We start from the raw sequence: 18,400 nt of genomic DNA, 5'->3' as shown, positions 1-18,400 counted from the left end.
TTAGACTCCACACAATTACAAACTTATCACACAATCCTTCATTTTATGCATTCTACCAAGGTGTTGTCTATTTCTCATCGGGAAAGAGATACAGTGGAACAGGAAACAGCAAGGCAAGCAGCCTGGTAAACATAGCACATAAAAAGAACTCAGCCTAAAAAGTGAATGGTATGGAGTAGCAGATAAGTATTCAGGTGTACAGCAGCCTGAGTAATATAATCACCAAGACTCTTGGAATAATGTATAACAGCCCCCAAGAAAGACGGTAAATCAACAAAATTAATGATTCAGTGCATACCGTACATGAATTATTTCTTGGCATCTTGATCTCAGCCTCAGCCTTTGAGACCGAAATAATTAGTTGAAGGTGAAATGTTGGCATGGTGGAGACTACAGCACTGAAAATTAATCTGTAGATTTGCACTTTGCAGTACCTCATGGCTAGAGTAGAGGGATCTCTTGATTACAACAGGATGTCAATATAGGCCATAACGTGACACACTGGTACACATGAGGCCGGCTACGCTAAGGAAGAACATAGTACCTAAATATACGTACAACTAGACTAGTAAGGTAGAGCGAGCCATAAAATATGAATGAATAAAACCGAGATTTAAAAAAATGATGCTTTCTGTAGTACATGTCTCGGTCTAATAAATAGAACAATAAAACAGTGAATACCCAAGACCAAGTACAAGTCTAACATTCAGCGACGGCAAGACACTGCAATGACGCCTACAACACCTGCCAGCAAGACCCACGAGTGACCAAATCCCAACAGCAGAGCTGTCAGCCCGTACGCCTTGTACATAGAGCGACAGCTCATTGCCTGGAAAAGTAGTCCCAAAACAGCTGGGGAATACACAAGTAACGTGCCAAGCTTGCGACTTAGTGTCGAAAGAGTATTGTGATGAGATTTCCTCTGCTTGTGGTCCAGCAGCCATGAAAAGTGCAGCAACAGCATACAGTGGAATATAATTATCTGTGCAAAGAAAACAGAAAAAAGCATATCATACAGTAGATTCTGAGAGAGAGGAAGTTGTGTTGGGACTCCAAGTTTCACGTTGCCACAGTCATCAGGCAACGAAAGCACATGATATATGCCCGTAAAGTCGTGTATAAAGGCCGCGGCTTATATAACTTTTTGGGGAAATTTTGCAGGCTTCTATATGAGACAGGCTTCTATACAAGACAGGTATGGCAGGTACGTCAACACTAAAACCAGGCTTATGTGCCGACAGTGTACCGTAGTGACGCACATAAAGGCACATGCGCTTAAGAGCGAGTTTTTGCGTTATTCGCTATATTTTAGCGGGTCGTTTTGTCTCACACATAGGCGCATGCGCTTGAGTTGCTAGTGTACAGGTACCTTGCATAAATGAGCGTTAGCATGCTAACGCAAGTTAGCAGCCAGCCCAGCGAGCTGGCCCGATTTGCGCGCATGCGCAAACCTCTCGGGCGTGCGCCCAAAACGATCCCGTGCAAGGTCTCTTGCAAGATCATTGTTGTTGTTGACTTTTGAGCTTGAAACTCGCAGAACGTTTTTGTTCCCACCCTCCCACCCTCTACCTCAACTCACGTTTCTGGCTCATACGTGAATATATGCTCTCAACTGGTTTTCCGCATACCTATATATTTAGCATTTGGCGGCTCCATGCGGAGTCAGTTGGCGGCTCAGCTGCGAGCCACCTAGCGGCTCCAAGCGGGGCCATTATACGCTTGCTTCAATACTTTAACCAGTTGCTCGTATCGGCACTCCCGGCGTAACCCAACATACTGTTGCTCTGTTGTGAGGTGGGGGGATGCTAATAAGGCATATAGTGCAATACCACAATGCACATTGAACTACATACTTCGAAGTATGTATGTGAACATGGTATTTTTGTGGTGTCTGTGTGTCGTGGGATGGACTGCATTTAGGTTCACTTATAAGCCCATGCGCTTATTTGTGAGGGTGCGCTTATGCCCGGGTATAGGCACATGCGCTTATATGCGCGTCACTACGGTTTCTTGAAAATCAGGTATCTATTCAAGACAGGCTTCTATACGAGATAGGCTTTAATACAAGACACTACGGTATGTGCCTGCATGTGGATGGCCATTACCAAAGAAAAAGTCCCCAGCCACATCCAAAAACTAGGAGCACACGCTGCAGTGACTTGTGTGAATGACGAAGCATACAATGAACCCAACCTGGGCCACCAATATCCAGGAAAGTCTTTTGTGAGTGCATCCCATTTCACGACACATTGGGAACGGCAAGGATGGCTCAAAACACAAACTTCGAACTATGTTACGAGTAAACAGTATTGTCCACCAAAAAAAGGGAACAGCAAAGAAGGAGAAAGAAGCATGCACGTGGATCATTCGCCCTCTCAACCACATCAACAATCTACTACTTGCCATGATATCAAAAGTTTCACACGTTCCATCATCAGATACACCAAGTTGGAATGCATGTATCATGCTCAGGGAGAAATGCACGAGTAATCACACTAACCTGTAAGAAGCCGTAAAAATAAGTTAATGAACCGGGCAGAAAGTGACCCTCCACAAAGACACCATGAAAGAACACCAGGCCGTAGTGGTCCGTTAGTAACTCCGCAACGAGGCAAGGGCCTGCATGACAAGACATCACAACAATACCGAGACCATACATACACTGGTATTCAGCACATTCACCTGCATACACTAAACCAGGGAAGAGAAGAAGATTATATCTACAATCTACTGCCAAACAGCATAACATAGAGAGGAATGCTAACGGCATCATGAGTCGCTGCTAAAGACAGCCTTGATCCACAAAAGCGTGCTCATGCACCAAAGCATCTCTTCAGAAGCCAGTAGATCCACAAAAGGGAATGGTCTTATTACTAGTTTCAGCATGCACGATAGAATGCATAAAGTACACAAGCAGGCACACAGAGTGATGGGCAGCAAAGATGCTGGAAAAACCATACATCTTCAAAATCTTGAACAGCAACCGGTATGTGCTCGTACTAATGCTGCATGTAGAGATGTTACTGTAATGCAGAGCATTCACTCACCAAGACCAACATAGACGTGGGCAGTACAAAAGCATGTCAATAAAGGGAGATCCTTTGCAAAGCAGCACAGCCCTCGCCTAGTTGACGGAAACCAATTCCACGCATGGCCTAGAAGAGACGCAGCAAATAAACACGGCTTGAGTGCGTGGAGCTGAGTGCTGCACACATTGCCACAGTAATGCTAAACAGCAAGTTTGGCTGGTGAGTAGCTGTTGGCCAATCTCAATACACAAAATACAACTTTGATTCAGCAACAAGGAAGACTAATTTCACTGTAAGAATTTCCTATTTGTCAACATGTACGAGTGAATGCAAAACGACTAATGGTTGGGCACACAAGGAGAAAGAACGAGAGGATTTGCTCAGAAACGTTTTCTTGCTACGAGGTTTGATTGTTCAGAGGTTCTTCGAAAAATAAAATTGATTGGTGGATTTTGTTCTTGCATGCAGTTACGGCCCAATCTTGCAGTACATGTACCAGGATCCAGTGAAATTGTTAGGGCGATAAGCACCAAATGGTGAAATCAACGAAATTTAATCAACCATGAAAATTTGATTTACGAGTGCACAGAATAATATATTGAGGTAAAATTCATAATACGAGTGTAAATCAAATCACTTCGAGAACTTCACTTCGTTATGGAACTGGTACTTACTGCTGGGGGATGGCAATACCAGTCTGGGGTGCCATCTTGCTATATACAGCACTGCAATCACTGCCAGCCAGGCGCCGACAAACGCCAGCTTGAACTATACCAAAGACCGCAAAACAACAATGTAGGAGAATGTGCCAGTGTATAGAGGTAATGCGAGTGATGCAATTGCATGCATGGTATTGAGTGTAAACCAGTGTTGGTACCACAGTTTTCATGGATTTGCCACTCCATAATGATGACATAATCGTATAACCTCTATATCCAATGTCCCCAAGGGGCATTAGGTCATAAATTGGGGAAAAAGATGAAAGGCAAAAAGATATCAAGCACTGGTGTAAAGATCACTTCGTATTTTGGACACATGCTGTACATGTGCAGTTTAGCATTATCATAACAGTGCTGCAGCAAAGCGCAGGGTTCAGATGTCTCAAACACCAGTGGGATATCATGATTCATGGCTACATGAAGAAGAGTTACAAACTCAGCCTGAAGGACACTGTTGATTGCACGGCTAGATATCTAGCATTGGGAGTCTATTTGGGACCTACCATAAATGCCAGATCGACGCGGAATATTGCTGTCGGGAACCAGCGCAGCTTCACACGGCTGTTATCCAGAGAGAAGACGTGTCCCATCTTGGCTTTAAACTTAGTGTCCTGGACACAAACACAGCAGAAACAAGCATTTCACCAGCAGAAACAATAGCAAGATTAATACGCCCTATACGTCTGAATCTTGTAACGTAGAAGTCAGGCAGAAATGAGATTGAATGCTACTATTTCTAAATGTCCAAGTTTGAATATTCAATAAGCAGAACAATCCAACGAACACAATGTCTTGACGGACTCCATCCCTTCCCAGGCTAACTTTTCAGACAATGCCACAATGTGCAGGGATATCATATGGTGTGGATAAGTGATGTTACACAGCAAGGCATGCAAGCCATATGAATACGGATTTCAGTTCGAGTCTGAGCTACTTTGAAAGCATCGGCCAGTGGCCAATAAGAGATGTTGTTGTTGTAGTTGTATTGTGCTTTTATTGATAGTCATTCAACCAAACAGGCAAAGGTGCCTTCTCACAAGGAGACAATGTAGAAGAGGAGAGGAGAGAAAGGGAAAGGGTGGGAGAAAGGGAAAGGAAATGGAAAAAGAGGTGCAGAAGCCCAAGTAATAGTTGCAGCTGCAGACTACTGGTAAGAATGGATCACTTACCGACGCTTCCACAGTGACTGTGTGAAATCCCTCGCTGTAGTCACTGGGCGACCAGCGTATCACGTACAGATGCGAACCAGTTGACGTCGGCACAGCATTTCCTAGCGCTCTCCCATCAATGAATACCTTAACAGAGGTGATGATACGTGGGGAGAAAACCAGTACCCTGCAATCATTGAATGAACAGAAGACTAGGCTTGATAAAGACATACTGTACAGCCAAGGCAACCTCTGGATTACTGACACAATAGGGACCTGATATATCCGCCCTGAAAAGGAGATATCCTGATTACAAAATCCTAAACGAATTGACTGGGAACGGTTGGGACTGAACAATGACTATGTGTCCTCAATGCAGAGTTGTCCTTAGTTGAAAGAGCACTCAGGCCAGTAGGGTGGATTCTAATTTTTTTTTTTTTGGATTCTAATGCACACAACATACTCAGAGCAAAGTAATGAAGATCATGAACCCCTTCTAATTTTCAGAGGACAAACAGACAAGCAGTTCTATCAGAGGATGTGTGTCGGGTGATTACGTGCACACATGTATTGAATCTTAAGCGAGGAGGCAAACAGAAATACACACCTGCATGTTTTCGAGGAGAATGCATTGCATACATGCACGCGCTCACACCTGCCACGCTACAATAACTGACACTGCATACCTGATGTGCGAGGAGTGTCTCATACGGCCAAGGGGCTCTCTATTCCTGACATGAAACTCGGCACTCTTTGGGTTTGTGATTAGTACGATAGGAAACTCATTGAATTCATAGTCACCAAAAGATAACAGGTCATGATCGAATGCCAGAATCCGAAACCTTGAAACATAAAAAGCATGAAACAGAGGAAAAGAAACAAGAAAGCTACGGTGAAAATTTCAAAATGGATGATTGTGTCATCACACATGCACAGTTCTTGCCCTGGACAGGTGGTTACGTTTTTGGAGAAATTTGAAAAATTTCACGTACAAGGTCGCTTGGAAACTGGGAGAGATACGCACGTTCATCCGCTTTAGCTGTATACCCCCCCCCCCCTCTCCCTGTCACGTCTACGTTTCCCGTTTCCTCTGCTCCCGTTGTCACCCCGTACATGGATCATCATGACAACCGACCAAAAACTCATTACGTAGACGTAGACGCAGCGCTTTGTACCGGAGTGTGATTCACACCGAAGGAGGCGAGGTTGGCTATGTTCAATCGTAGATTCAAAGTCAAAGTTCATCTTGGAGCCAGCGCAGTCGCTGGAATACCTCGGCATCAACATCTCTTCCATGACCATGGTGTTCACTCTTCCAGAAGCTGTCTGCCATCCAGAACGAATGCCGACGTCTCCGGCACTGCAACTTTGAGCAAATTGAGGCACCTGAACGGGACGCTTCAAGACACATGGAAGGCGATCCCGCTGGCACAGACTTACAGCTGATCACTACAGTGGTTGCAGAACAGAGCTCCATCGCTTGGGTTGATCACTACAGTGGTTGCAGAACAGAGCTCCATCGCTTGGGTTGATCAAACTCAACGAGGCGTCTATAACCAACCTCCGGTACTGGATTCGTCAATCGTCAGATGAGAATGGCAAGCCAGTCACCTCGCACCCACCATCGATCACGTTAACAACAGACACGTCCAATATGGAATGGGGTGCTGTGTGCGAGGGCCGGTCTGCTCAAGGCCCGTGGACAGCAGTCGACCAAGGTCACATCAATCGGCCGTGTACCTTGGTCTGCAAGTCCTGGTGAATGGTGCAACACAAGGTACTGTGCGTGTCGAGATCGACAATGTGATAGCCGTTGCCTACATCAACAACTAGGGAGGAACACATCCGCTCGCTCTGTGTCGGTTGGCACAAGAGGTATGGCTTTGGGCGCAGCCTCAGCAACTTCACCTAGTCGCAGTCCACATTCCGGGAGGTGTGAATGACTCGGCTGACCGGCTGTCTTGGACAATGACCATGGAGAGCAGTGACTGGTCGTTGGACAGGCAGGTGTTCCGCTCACTACATCAGTGGTTCGGCCCCCTTGACATCGACCTGTTTGCAGCCAGACACTACATCAGTGGTTCGGCCCCCTTGCCATCGACCTGTTTGCAGCCAGACACTACATCAGTGGTTCAGCCCCCTTACCATCGACCTGTTTGCAGCCAGACCCAACCGCCAACGGGACCGATATGTGAGCTGGCGTCAAGACCCATAGGCCGAAGCGGTAGATGCATTAAGCCTTCCGGCGGACCAGTGGGAGAATGCATATCTGTTCCCTTCATTCTGCCTCATCAGCCGATGCCTGAAATTTATCGCTACTAGCATTCACCGAGAAGATTGTCTGTAATCCACCTTCGATCAACTCCAGATAGTACTGCGTTCGAACTTGCAACCGTCCGTAAGACACATGTCCAGGGTTCCGGACCTAAGTACTTCCTGGTTCCCCACATTGCACAGGACGAATTTCTTTGTCCAAATTCCTGTCCCGAGAAGTACAGTAGGCAGACACCGCCCTGCCGTAATGATGATGTACAACAACTACTCGTGACATCTCGCCCGCCCAGCCGACCGTCGGTGTTTAGTACGATCGCACGGTGGCTGAAGGATACGCTTTCCGAAGCCGGGTACGGTGAGTTCTTGAGGCGCTCAACTCGTGGTGCTGCCACGACAGCGGCCATGCAAGGTGGAGTATCCCTTGCTGATATTCTAGCCACCGCCGGCTGGAGGGGTGAGAGCCCCTTCCTGGCTCTCTATTACCGCCCAGCTGACACTGGCTTTGGCGCCGAGGAGTGACAGTGTGTTCCTGCCCATTGTGCTGGCGTCACCCACTGGTCCTTCGAGCCGGATCGGCTTTAGAGTAAAAGGAGAATGGAGCGCAAAGACAGTGTCTCGAGCGGTAAGAGTCTGACGCAGAAGCGCAAGAGTGTGCGCACAACAGCTGGCGTGCCCGCAGTGCGTCATGGGTTCGAAGCCGAACCGACCACTGGCGGGGCATCTGGAAGTGTTACGAGTCACTCCGTCAACTCTGGAACTTCCTCAGCCCGCGCAGCGAGACGTGTGCTGGAGGTGGAGCGTCAGCTACTGCAAAAAAGACTTGCAGATCGCGCAGATGGACGTGGAGGAAGTGGCACAGCGATCCACCTCCCCTCGACTAAGACAAGAAGTATTGGCCGCGGACGAGCCCGAGGAAGTGAACGTAAGTGTCGATGACACACGCATACGCGATGCACAGACAGACCGTGGTAGCCTTCGTGAGCATGCGACTGATGAGCAGTTTCACTTGCCTCAGACACAGTCCACACAATAAGTACATGCAGATGCGCAAGGGTCGCAGCAACTTGAGCAAGTACAAGCTGGGCAAGCGTCCAGAGAACAGCAGTTAAATGCAGAAGATGATGTTGATTGTCCGACAGTGCTGGCAGTAGTAGCAGGACTGCATGTCACAGCTGACTCAGATAGCAGAGGTCGAAGTGAAAGCGCACGTCTCGAGTTTCAGCTGAAGGAAGCTCGCTACCAGCAAGAACTGAACGCTGCACACGCCAGCTGTGAATCGCACGTGCGGAAGAGCAGGGATCTCCAATGTCGCCTCAAGGGCATGAGCGAAGTCTTGTCATCTGTGCAATCAGAGAGCCAACGCTTGGCGGAAGAGAACGATGAGTTACGCCAGATGCTAGCGGACGCATCGAAGCAGTGCAAAGAGATAGAATGCCGCGCGGACTCGACGGAATGAGAACACACGGCGGAGATCAAACGCACTCATGCTGAACAGCAGAATCAGCTGACAGAACTCCGTAGCGGCCATGAAAAGCAGCTGAAAGAAGCCCGCGATGATGGTGGACAATTGCGGTCTCTAGCGACGGGAACTGCAGACGCAGGTGTCACGTTTGGAGATTGACCTAGGTGTCACGCAAGAGAAACTGTCCGCGCTTGAACATGGTGCATTGGCCGGGAATCGAACCCGGGCCCCCGTACTGTCACTCCTTGTTTGATATTGCATGCGTCTTCACTCTGTACATTGACTCTTGATTTGACAGCTGCATGCATTTCTAGTATTTATTGCTACTGTGTGTTATCGTCGGACATTACGATTTCTTGTTACATGTACGTTCTACGTCGACCCAGTTCCATCTCATTCGTTGTCTAGTTCTATACTTACTGCCATGACTTGTCCTGTTTATGGTTATACAGTCTTCTTCTTTTCCAGTCGCATTGCTTTCGTTTACCGGAGACTTATACGGTGTGTGTGTGTGTGTGTGTCTCTATTTGTCTCCAAGATGTACGTGATAATTCCTTTCTCTTTTCACGTCATTATATTTATCCTAACACCAGCATTTTCTGCGTCGCATACGACTGGTGGACATATCTACCCCAGCCGTCGCGATGTAGGCGCTTCCTCTTCTCATTATACTTTGAGGACAGTCAAGAGAAACTCTGATAATTTATATGAAGAGAATTTGTATCTGAGTGGAAAGACACCGAGTGTCTATAATCGTTATGAGCTCACTGAAGAGCCAAAACGTCATTTAGAATATCTACAGATCGAGAGCAGTATTCCTAAAACTCCTCTTCGATCATTACACTATCACTTGGGCTGTGTTTACATGAGAAATTTCAACCCGGGTCGAGTTCAGCCCGGGTTGAAAGTCTGTACGATAGACAAAATAGGTGAGCGTTTACATGAAGACAGTTGACCCGGGTCAAATACTGATATGCCGCCAAAAGTCCACTTCTAGAATCCTGTTTGGTCACGCGAAATTTGCATGCGCAGTGCTATTCAAACCTGGCGCGAGATACGCGCAGAAGTACGTTTGTACGATTTTCTCGCCCCGGGTTGATTTCAACCCTGCCCTTGGGGGAGGGTTGAAATCAACCCGGGTCGAAATTTCAACCCGGGTCAAGCGCAATGCGTCATGTAAACGCGCCATTCATTTCGTGTACATGGCGGGTTGAAATCTGACCCGGGTCGAACTCAACCCGGGTTGAAACGCCTCATGTAAACACAGCCTAGGTCGTTCAGAAAAGGCCAAAGAAAGCAAGAGGTGCAAGAGGTGCAAGGGGCTATCAAGGGGTGCATTCGCATTTTTAATTTAATTTTGTCTTTAAACCGTGACCTCAGTAGACCTCAGAATTGCCAATGCAATAGCTTACCCAGCCATCCCTACCCAGTGTCTTTCAATGCCATCATCAAATTCAAACATAAGAACTAACCGTCGATTCACACGCCAATCGGCCAGCTCAAGCTCCAACTGCCCAGAGGTTTGCTGCGCGTACAAGTGATCAGCAAGGCCGCCCAAGTCATGCAGATGTCCACTGAGGTACGCTGTTCCACCACTGTCCCAACCAGCATGCACACACACACACACACACACACACACACACACACACACACACACACACACACGTGATGGCAATGACAGAATGTTATAAGGGGGTGGCGGTAAACTCAGAAGCAAGGCTTACACCCACCTTACATGTACCGTAATTACATGAACGATAAGCAATTGAAACATGACTACCACCAGAGGTGAATGACTTCAGGAGAAAACATTCTGTAAAGTACTAAAGGTCCCTTGAATGGATGCACCACATCACTTTCATGAAGAACTGCAAGAAAAAGTGGATAGTAACGAGATTCTACTACAACTTGTAGCTTCAAACCGGGTTGAACAAGAAAAACTTCGTAGAGCTCTAGCATTGGCTAACAGATGACAAACACCAGAACTAAATTTGGCAGATTGATCACACCACCTCTATGTGGCATACGTGTACATTCTCCAATGGCCTTTGGAGATACACTAGATAGTACAATGCTGCTGTTCAATGAAATCCGATCACATGAGAGAAGTCTGCATCATCCACCAGTTCAAATCCCAGTGTTCGCAGGCCTAGGGGCGGCACAGTGCCCCACGAGCCATTGGCTCGCTTGATTGAATTTCATTGAGCAGCACTGTACAAGTGCAAACTAAGCATAAATGATGACCACTCTGTTCCACACAGCAGAGACAATATGCCTAGTCTACAGCACAGTGCTGCATTGTACAATAACTGTATCCGGCCCATGGCACAGATGATTAGAAAAAACATCACACACAACTCACGCGAGGACAGAGCGAAGGGCACCAAAGTACGGCTGGTGGATGAACGATGACGGATAGTGTCCGTAAAATATAGTGTGGTTGCTCTTCGATGCCATTGCTCTTGCATGTTGAAGACTGACCAGCCTCTCCTAAGCACAGTACAGGTGATAGATTCATTGAACTAAACACAAGAGCAGGTGGTAATTCAAGGCAATGCCCTTAGACACTAGAGACAGAAAAAGAGAACTGGGTCGCATTGCGTGGGCAACCAACCACACACGATTTGTTGTAATGTTTGGGCAATGACTCCGAGTTTCTTGATTAGGAGATAATAGTCCTTCGTACAGATTTGTCTAAGAATTTGATTGTGCCATCCAGGAAATTTAGGCAAGGTGGTAAAGACGTTTGCAGGAAAGAGTCCATGTGGTGTTATTGCTAGCACTATGTATTGTGTAGATTCTAGAGTAGAATTAGAATACCATACAAACTTCGGAGAGAACCCATCCCATGCCCAGCACATGTTCTTCATATGTCCAGTGTCGAAATCTTGACACTTTGACACTATTTATTAATACTTCCAGGACTCTCCAACATCAAATAAATGCCTATCACAGGGAGTCTCCTAAGGGGTCGTCGCAAAAGTTTTCTGTCGTCCCTGAAACGAACATCATTTATTTCGTACTCGGACCCCCTCTCCTCCCTCTGAAACGAACACAGCTTGCTATGCTGGACGACGAAAATCGCAGGCATGTACTATGTAAAGTGTCGGTCGACTTGCGATTTTGGCTCGCACCCCCTCCCCCCAAACGAATCATGTTCGTTTCAGGGACGACAAAAAACTTTTGCGACGACCCCTAACACACAGCTACACACAACAGTTACCTCATCGATTATTCCGAAAAAGTTGAACGGGCGCTTTGGTCCCGGTCTGGGCACTGCGTCAACTGCAACAAATGAGTAGTTACCGAAGGGTGTCGAGTGAACATAGAGCGCCTCATGACCACTGGTCTTGCGTGCATTGCGGATAGAAAATGACCTGGACAACCATGGAAACAAAAAAGTAGACGATGGTCATTAGCAAACAGCCAGCACAGCATCAAAAGCCAAACATAGCTGAAGAAGAAAATTGGGGTTCCTTTGCAGATCACACTGTCACACAGTGAGGGCACCACAGGCAATAAGACAAACAGATCAGTCACTGAAAACAAGCATACCACGTACCGGTAAAGGGAGTCATAGCCGCTCTTCATGGGTGTGTCAAAACCATCTGCGACACACATCACATCACAATCATAGCTCAAATATTTCGGAAGTGATATTCAAAAAGACCCAGACATAAACGGTTTGTGGGTCTCCAGCAATCTCAAACAGGATATGCAAAGCAGCGAGTCATTCTTCATGAGGCTAACCAATAATGGGGATGGGAAGGTGGTATACTTCGAAGTACTAAGTTAACGTTAGTATCACAGGCACTGGAAATTGACCTCAGGACCTCTGTAACAAAAAAACAAATAACTTGAAGTATAAGGAAGGCTCAGTTACTCGTTGATAAAAGCCAAAAAAAAACAATTCGTTTCATGCTACATCTTGTTAGCAACTGCAGCCTGTTGACTGACGGACACATTAGATTTCCATGAACCACTTGCAGTTAGGAACCGATCATCTTCATCAGCTCTGAACCCTCACCATGATTGCCTCGCAAATCAAGAAATGGATAGTGTGCCTGAGCACCACTGGCATGGACTGCTGCTTGATAGCGCTGCCATTCATCTCTGAACTGCTGGCTGGAATGGAAATCCGCTGACTTGGCATCTGTAAGATCACCTGAGTATTTCACACAGGGAAAAGCATCCGTGAGTGATCGTTGAATAGCAGTCACTTTAAAAAACATATATACTACATTGTAATACTGCCAGCAACACTACAACTCCCGCAACGTTGAGTATACTGGTCGGGCTTATTCTCGTAAAAGACAATGTCAACAGTCATGTAGTTGCAAAAGCTATACACGGTACTTCTACTCAGCTCAGGGTTCTATACAAATCCGGTATTTCTAAATAAATATGCCAACACAAAAAACTCGGATGATGTGCCACACGTCTATCTTGAAAATCAGGCCTGTATTCCAACCAGGCCTCTATATGAGAGACTTTTTCTACAGGACAATATGATAAATTATAGTATTATGATAATGTAACAGGATCAAGTCATTTCATGTGCAATGGAGCAGTAGACTTTGGTAGACTTTGATGTAAACTGCTCCTACTGTCATAGTCCACTATCTCCTACCTGTGATTAAGACCAGAGCAGGGCTGATGAACGGCAAATGAGCACCACAAAAGGTCTCCAAATCCCTCGTCCGATTCGGATCATAGTAGCGACTGACATGTATATCAGAAACCTGCAAACGAGTACACAAGTGTGTCAAATAGGCATCAATAGAAGAAATAAGAATTCAGTCTACCGTAGAGACGCGCATATAAGCGCATGTGCCTATACCCGGGCATAAGGGCACCCTCACAAATAAGCGCATGGGCTTTACCGCTTATAATAATAATATTATAATAATAATAGCACATTTCGCGTTGTAGAGCACTAAAAAAAGAAATTCAGTGTTTTTTCCGCTTCTGTCTTGTGAGCATCATCAGCTAGGTGTAGTAGCTGCTGATACTGATTTCTCCTCGGGTGTCGAGCTGCACAGTTTCTTCCAGTCTGTCTTGTCTGCTGCTTGTTGTCTTATAAGTGAATCGAAATGCAATTCCATCCGCGACACACAGACACCACAAAAACACCATGTTCACATAGTTCAATGCGCACTGCGGTATTGCACTATGTGCATAATTATGCAATGTACCGGTACGCTAGCAACTCAAGCGCATGCGCCTATGTGTGAGACAAAACGACCAGCAAAAAATAACAAATAACGCAAAAACTCACCCATAAGCGCATGCGCCTTTATGTGCATCACTACAGTACGCAAAGTACGCATATACAAATGTGACAGATCCAGCACCTAGCGGCAAGGGTGAGATGGTACGCACGGAACAAGTGCCCTGAAGCGGGCGGAACATCGTTAGCTGCGTCCGTGTTACCCTTACTCAAGGAGTGAATAAAGTCAATATATCCGTTACCCAGTTGACCATGGATGTCGGTGCAGCTCATTACATGTAAAATAGTTTAGGCGTGCATCACCGAATTTGTTAGCACAGTACACACTCCCTACTGCCAGAGCGGGTCTCGTACTCTGGACCTCATGATTATCAGGCAACCACTCGACCAAAGCGCTGGTGCATTGTACTGTGAAGTGTTAATGCCTACACCGTCATGTGAAGAGTTGTAATGCATAAGCAGATAAATCAACTTCAGCACTTTTTGCCAGAACCTTCCAGCATCACAGAACGCATTGCCTGCTCCATGGGAAATCGCAGGGAAAAAATTAAATGAGAAATCTGCGCAAGAAGTTGCGGAGAAAAGTAGACAAAGATGTGGTCCAAGTACAGTAAATTTGCGGAAAGTGCAGTATCAAAGTTCAGTCCTAGGGACACAAGACAGTTCACGGGCACAATAGATTCGACCATGCATGTGATCCAGTCAGTCACCATGCCACCGTTTCGTGCCTTTCATGATTAGCTCCACGCACAATGTTATGTACTGTGCTGCTGAATGAAATCCAGTCGCGACACTCAAGTTTGCGCCTTGCATCATTTCGCAGCCCAGTGTTCGCAGGTCTACTATGGCTGCGCAACGCCCGGCCCATCGCATACTTGAGTGACTCAACTGGATTTCATTGAGCAGTACTGTACATGCACAGAACACAGGCACTGTACCAGTGCAGTATACAGGCTGCCAGGCGGGATCCTAAATTCGCTGAAAATCAATGAAAAACGAAGAAATTTGCAAGGTTTCCAATTCCGCGGATAATGCTAGATTGGCGGAAACCTTGAGAAATCGCGGAATTTGTTGCGGCAGCATAATCGCGATTCTCCGAGAGGACAGCATTGCGTAGGCAGGCATGTATTTGCCGTCATTTTGCCAGACGTGTTTAACATTAACTTAAATCAAAAAGGCATGTATTTGCCGTCATTTTGCTAGGCGTGTTTTGCAGACCACCAGCCCAGTCTTCCCGAACATATTCGTATGTCTTCAATATAATAAGTAACCCAAAGCCAAAGGCAATGGTGAACATGTCAAGGGTTGGCTCCCTCGTATACTACTACATCATGTATCATTATTATTATGATATTCCCCAAAAGGATCTACACGTATGCATAGTTTGGGCCTAACCTGAACAAACCAGAAGATATTTTCCTCCGCAGCAGCAGGATATGGTGGAAGTGACTGCCTGCTCTCCACTGGTAGATACTCAGAGTCTAAGTCAACAAGGAATTTGGCGATGGTGACACCAAATCCAACTAAAACAATCGCAAAAACCAGATGTGTGGCGATCGACACTATCATTGTCGTATGGATATTCAGGAAGACGATGCTTACAAACAAGGAGTCGTCAAACACACCCGGGTTTTTTCTTCACTTCCCCATTTCGGTGAGTCGTGTTATTTCAATATTTGTTTGAAAAGGCATGCAGTATTATAATTGTAGCAAGAGTCCATAACCCTGGGTTATCATGGTTATGGACTCTTGATTGTACTTGTAGTACTAGTACTAGGGATATCACCGTGTTTTTTTCTTTCGTAGTAAACCAGAAAAACTGTTTGTTTTCGGGAAGAACTACAGTACAAGATATAGCATAGAAAATTTGGATGAAAAATCTTGAAGGATACCAGAGATATGAGGCGTCAAAGTCTTACGCCAACCTTCATCATGATGTATGCGGAATGCCATACTGCTGTGGCACCAACAGGGTTTTCCGGAAAGCCTAGCAAACGCTTAAGCGCTTAGCAACATTACAATCTTGTCAGAATGCTATGAAATCTGGCCTGTAGGTGCAATATAGGTGTTATATAGGTGCAATACAGGTTGGTTAGTCCTAATATTGACCAAAATATAATATTTCGGCAAGCGATGACCAATGAGAACGAGCGCGGCGCCCGTAGCAACCACCATAGCAACAATGCTAAATCCATTGAACACGAGTTCCATTACTATGAAATTGAAGTGAGCACTGATGGCTATGGTTGCATTATACATGTACAAATAATAAATACAGCAGTTTGGTCTTCACTACTTCAGATGCCCAACTTCACTGCGGCTGTCACACAGTTGATCAATCATGTACATGTACATGTACATTTTACATGTAAAATGCACAATAGTGAAATATGCGTACAATCCAATCACTGACGCGATCCATGTCAGAGCACCACTCCATAGCAATTTCTTTCTGGTTTCAAGGCGATGAGTCGAATACAAAATCATAGCTCACTTTGTCGCAATAGCGAAAGTCTCCTGGGCCGTCAGGTGCAATCTTTCACTAGGGCCAATAAATCATCTGAAACACTCCTAGCGCTTGAACATATTGGATCCAGAAATTCATTCATTTTGTGCGACCAGGAGGTGAAAGTCTTGAAAGCGCGATGAAGAGCGATCCCCTAGCTCGAGAAGAAAGCACTATTCTACATAATTCGAGGTCGCTGAACACGATGGTGGGTGTTTCCTGGCCGTGTACTCCCTCCAAACGGATGAAAAATCCAATTGAAAACTACACTCCTCACAACAAAAAGCTCAAACTACAGTTGCCCAAGCAAGTGCGGCACCAAAACGAGCAGGAAGACCTCAGCTATCAAACGCACCAACTTTCAACTTTGAAAATGAAAGCAGGACATAGCAATTCGAAAAAAACTGCAGCGAAGTCCATGGTGCCACAGCTACCATGCTAATGTACGTGACCCGCGTGAAGGCTGTTTTCAGCTGATTTGTCACGTGACTGAACTCCCTACTAGTACTAGCCTAGTACTGTCACTACTGTACCTGGCCTGGCTGGAAAGCGATCGCGTCGGTCAGATCATAACGAAGCCGCCATGGCGCTGCACTGCCATGTACAACTGTACTCTGTATTACTTATTAATATTAGGGAGTACGGTAGTTATTATACATGTAGAGGTTATGCGATACACGTCATAGTACGTTTGCCACCCCAAATTCTTCTATATAAGGGGTTTCTGTACCCGCTTTGGGCATTTTGCCACCCCAACTGGCTCCTATATATGGCGGATTTGACGTTATCGCATATGGCCTATACTACCAACTCATGTACAGTAGCGAAATGCATACAGCAAGCATAGCACCAAGGCAAGACTAGACTGCAAGAGTCCACCCATGCATCACCCATGCAAAGTCCCCGATTATTACCGGTATGGACTCTTGTCGTCTTGATAAGTCTCAAGACTCAACGACTCAACTATTACTATGTATTAGTATTACTTCTCAAGCCAGAGAGGCAAGGCAAGTCACTGCATGCAAGTAACCAACTCTACTCAAAGTCAAACACAAAGACGAACAATTAATAGTCTTGTCAAAGGAAATCCTGGACGCAAAACAACACAAAAGTACATAATTGTACTACGAGGTGAATTGCTATTTCTGGACATTGGACATTTCTGGACATTTCGAGTAAAATAATTTTTCGTCGCGTGTAGAGTCAAGTCAGTCAGGTTGATGAAGTTTTTCCTTGTTGTAGTTGACAGCTGGGCTGTTGTAGTTTCTCCTCGTGTCGGTGCCTTGTTGATAGCCTTTTCGTGGGAGGCATTTCAACGAGTTTTGTGGTACTATGTCGCATGAGAATTTTGAATTTTGGTAAAATAAGAAGTAATGGACGAATCGTTGGCTTCCCCATGTGCCCTCCACTTCAGACGCTGTATAGTCTTGGACCTGTTGGCTGGAAGTGTGAAGAGGCCAACTGCAGTCCACCAATAGAAAAAATAACAAAAATGGTACAGTATAGGATGCCTATTTTACTTTCATGTCCAGAATTCCATACACTGAAATTTAGGCCAACAAATTGGCCTGTCGAAAACATCCTGCTATAAAGTCTCTGGGATCACAGCATGAGCAATTGTCACATATTTGGAAAGATGAAGGATTAGGCCATAAAATAGATACAAATAGATATGAAAAATGTAAAACACACAGCCAGTGGGCCTCTAATTTATTTTCATGTCCAGAAATTGCTATTCACCTCGTACATGTACTTGTTAATGTAGTGATGACCGTATGCACCGGTATGCACAGAGCTCAGCACCAAAAACTCCGGAGACTCGAAAAGCAAAACAAAAGCAACATTGCACGCATGATGGACAAAGAACTCTGAAGGCGACATCAACAGCATAAGGATAAGAAAGATCAAGAGTGTAATTCGAAGTATACGCTACAGTAATAAGACCACGCATACCAGTACGTGTATAATTATTATGACTCTTGCCAGCACTCAGCTACAAGTACAATATACAACTTACAAGGCTTGTTTTGGT

General features: G+C 45.7%; 1 protein-coding gene across 1 annotated transcript; it reads right to left on the bottom strand.

Annotated features, from left to right (window-relative positions):
- Positions 1 to 23: 23 nt before the first annotated feature.
- Positions 24 to 15,570, bottom strand: LOC135805638 (transmembrane protein 62-like). The gene is made up of 14 exons (XM_065319710.1): positions 15,258 to 15,570; positions 13,263 to 13,374; positions 12,660 to 12,797; positions 12,195 to 12,240; positions 11,856 to 12,009; positions 10,995 to 11,122; positions 10,105 to 10,227; positions 5,583 to 5,738; positions 4,918 to 5,083; positions 4,252 to 4,359; positions 3,704 to 3,797; positions 3,048 to 3,155; positions 2,501 to 2,619; positions 24 to 982 (listed from the first exon to the last, which is right to left on the bottom strand). Exons 1-14 carry the CDS (start codon positions 15,429 to 15,431, stop codon positions 707 to 709), a joined length of 1,902 nt encoding a protein of 633 aa, XP_065175782.1. The 5' UTR covers positions 15,432 to 15,570; the 3' UTR covers positions 24 to 706.
- Between the last annotated feature and the right edge of the window lie 2,830 nt (positions 15,571 to 18,400).

The sequence above is a fragment of the Sycon ciliatum genome, chromosome 1, assembly GCF_964019385.1.
Source record: "Sycon ciliatum chromosome 1, ocSycCili1.1, whole genome shotgun sequence".
NCBI classification, from domain to species: Eukaryota; Metazoa; Porifera; class Calcarea; order Leucosolenida; family Sycettidae; genus Sycon; species Sycon ciliatum.
Note: the sequence above shows the minus strand (reverse complement) of the source record. Positions and strands in the feature narration are given on the sequence as shown.